The sequence below is a fragment of the Phocoena sinus genome, chromosome 3, assembly GCF_008692025.1.
Source record: "Phocoena sinus isolate mPhoSin1 chromosome 3, mPhoSin1.pri, whole genome shotgun sequence".
Taxonomy (NCBI): domain Eukaryota; kingdom Metazoa; phylum Chordata; class Mammalia; order Artiodactyla; family Phocoenidae; genus Phocoena; species Phocoena sinus.
The window spans coordinates 15,872,921-15,876,330 of NC_045765.1; the positions used below are offsets into that span (position 1 = coordinate 15,872,921).

At 45.1% G+C, this 3,410-nt stretch overlaps 1 protein-coding gene across 1 annotated transcript; it reads left to right on the top strand.

The window, feature by feature from the left end:
• The first annotated feature begins 1,061 nt into the window (after positions 1-1,061).
• On the top strand, positions 1,062-2,658 carry LOC116751535 (ATP synthase subunit beta, mitochondrial-like). Its single transcript, XM_032627567.1, is given in 3 exon segments — positions 1,062-1,083; positions 1,086-1,165; positions 1,168-2,658. Coding segments are annotated over 3 exon segments (1,593 nt in total).
• Positions 2,659-3,410: the final 752 nt, after the last annotated feature.

The following is a 3,410-nucleotide window of genomic DNA, read 5'->3' on the forward strand; positions in this document are numbered from 1 at the left end:
AAAAGATATGTCGAAGTCCTTACCCCCAGAATCTGTGCTTGGGAGCTATTTAGAGGTAGAGTCTTTGCAGATGCAATCAAATCAAGAGGTCATTAGGATGGGTCCCAACCCAATAACTAGTATCCTTATAAGGGGAAATGTAGACACAGAGGCAAACATGCACTGAGGGAAGATGATGTAGGAACGCAAAGGAAGAAGCCCTTGTGAAGACAAAGGCAGAGATTGTAGTGATACAGTCACAAGTCCAGACCTCCTGGGGCACCAGGAGCTGAAAGAGGCAGAAAGGATCCTTCCTAGAGCCTCTGGAGGGAGCTTGACCCACTGACACTTTGAGTTTGTACTTCCGTAGGAGAATAAATTTCTGGTGTTTTAAAGACACCAAATTTGTGGTAATTTATTACAGCAGCCCTAGGAAACGAATATAGTGTCATACACAAAATTCAAGCGGATTAAACATGGAATTACCATATGACCCTTTAATTCCATTCCTAGGTATGCACTCAAGAAAACTGAAGCATGTCCACACAAAAACTTTCACAGCAACTATTCACAATAGCCAAAAAGTGGAAAAAACTCAAATGTCCATTAACTGATTAACTGATGAATGGATAAACAAAATGTGCTCTATTCTTACAATTGAATATTATTCAGTCATGAAAAGGAATAAAATACTGAAACATGTACAATGTGGATTAATTTTGAAAACATGCTCAGTTAGAGAAGGCAGACACAAAAGGCCATAAACTATATGATTCCTTCATATGAAATGTTCAGAACAGGCAAATCCAGAGACAGAAAGTGGATTAGTGGTTACCAGGGTCTAGGAGAGGAGAATGGGGAGTGACTGCTTAATGGGTATAGAGTTTCCTTTTGAGGTGATGAAAATGTTTTGAATCTACATAAAGCTGATGGTTGTACAACATTGTGAATGTATTAAATGCCTCTAAATTGTATACTTTAAAATGGCTAACTTTATGTTATACGAATCTTACTTCAATTTAAAAAAATCAAGCTGAAATGAATTTAAAAACCTGACTAAAAGTCTCCACCCCAGCTCCACCATGTTGGGACTTGTGGGTCGTGTGCCGCTGCCTCAGCCTCTGAGGGCTTGCAGGGACTCAGCCCTTCAGCACTGCCACCCCAAGCCCAGCTCTTACTGCGGGCCACTTTGGCAGCACTCCACCAGCTCTCCAGCCTGCCAGAGACTATGCTGCTCAAACATATCCATCGCCAAAGGCAGACACCGCCACTGGGTGTGTCGTGGCGGTCATTGGTGCAGTGGTGGACGCCCAATTTGATGAGGGGCTGCCACCCATCCTAAATGTCCTGGAAGTGCAAGGCAGGGAAACCAGGCTGGTTTTGGAGGTGGCCCAGCATTTGGGTGAGAGCACGGTAAGGACCATTGCCATGGATGGTACAGAAGGTTTGGTTAGAGGCCAGAAAGTCCTGGATTCTGGTGCACCAGTCAAAATTCTTGTTGGCCCTAAGACCTTGCATAGAATCATGAACATCATTGGAGAACCTATTGATGAGAGAGGTCCCATCGAAACCAAACAATTTGCTGCTGTTCATGCTGAGGCTCCTGAATTCATGGAGATGAGTGCTGAGCAGGAAATTCTTGCTACTGGTATCAAGGTTGGGGATCTGCTGCCTTCCTATGCCCAGGGTGGCAAAATTGGGCTCTTTGGTGGCTCTGGAGTTGGCAAGACAGTACTGATCGTGGAGTTAATCAACAATGTTGCAAAAGCCCATGGTGGTTACTCTGTGTTTGCTGGTGTTGGTAAGAGGACCCATGGGGGCAATGACTTATACCATGAAATGACTGAGTCTGGTGTTATCAACTTAAAAGATGCTACCTGCAAGGTCGCGCTGGCGTACGGTCAAATGAATGAACCGCCTGGTGCTCGGGCCCGGGTAGCTCTGACTGGACTGACTGTAGCTGAATACTTCAGAGACCAAGAAGGTCAAGATGTATTGCTGTTTATTGATAACATCTTTTGCTTCACCCAGGCTGGCTCAGAGGTGTCTGCTTTATTGGGCAGAATCCCTTCTGCAGTGGGTTATCAGCCTACCCTGGCCACTGATATGGGTACCATGCAGGAAAGAATCACCACCACCAAAAAGGGATCTATCCCCTCTGCACAGGCTATCTACGTGCCTGCTGATGACTTGACTGACCCTGTCCCTGACACTACCTTTGCCCATTTGGATGCTACCACAGCGCTGTCCCGTGCTATTGCTGAACTGGGCAGATATCTAGCTGTGGATCCTCTGGACTCCACCTCTCACATCATGGATCCCAACATTGTTGGCAATAAGCATTATGATGTTGCCTGTGGGGTGCAACAGATCCTACAGGACTACAAATCCCTCAAGGACATCACTGCCATCCTGGGTATGGATGAACTTTCTGAGGAAGACAAGTTAACTGGGTCCCGTGCATGGAAAATACAGCGTTTCTTGTCTCAGCCATTCCAGGTGGCTGAGGTCTTTACCAGTCATATGGGAAAGGTGGTACCCCTGAAGAAGGCCATCAAAGGATTCCAGCAGATTTTGGGAGGTGAATATAACCCTCTCCCAGAACAGGCCTTCTATATGGTGGGACCCATTGAAGGAGCTGTGGCAAAAGCTGATAAGCTGGCTGAGGAGCACTCGTGAGGAGGTCCTTTTGGCAAACTAAGCACTCATCCTCTGTGCTGTCCCTCTCCTTGCCCCTAATCCAAAAATCACAGTTTCCTCTGTAAGCCACACGAGAGCCTAGACTGAAGACATTGTGTTCTGTCTGAAGAGTATTTCAGGTTTACAATAAAATGTACATCCCTCAAAAAAAAAAAAAAAAAAAGAACCAACACATGAGAATTCCTTGGCAGTCTAGTGGTTAAGACTTGGCGCTTTCACTGCTTGGGCCTGGGTTTGATCCCTGGTCAGGGTGTTAAGATCCAGCAAGCCGTGTGGCACAGCCAAAAAAACAACACAGTTTTTAGAAGAAAATTGAGAACATGTATATGCAAAAATTTCTTAAACAAAACATAAGACAACAGACATCCTAAAAGGAAAATAATTATTTTGACTACATTCAAATTAATGATGGGGAATTCCCTGGCAGTCTAGTGGTTAGGACTCCACACTTGCAGTGCGGTGGCCTGGGTTCAATCCCTGAGATCCTGCAAGCCGTGCAGCATGGCCAAAATAATAACAATAAAATAAAATTCATGATGGCTGCCCAAAAGAAGATACCAAAACCAAACTTCAGAAAGGATGCCTACCACATGTGTGAGTTGCAGGAATTCTTACACATGTGTGCTACAGTACAGATACAAGGATGTTCAAGGTGGTACATGGCAGCAAAATATTGTCAGCAAACTCACTTGCCGGGGGGAGAATCAAATAAATTGCAGGACATACCTGGC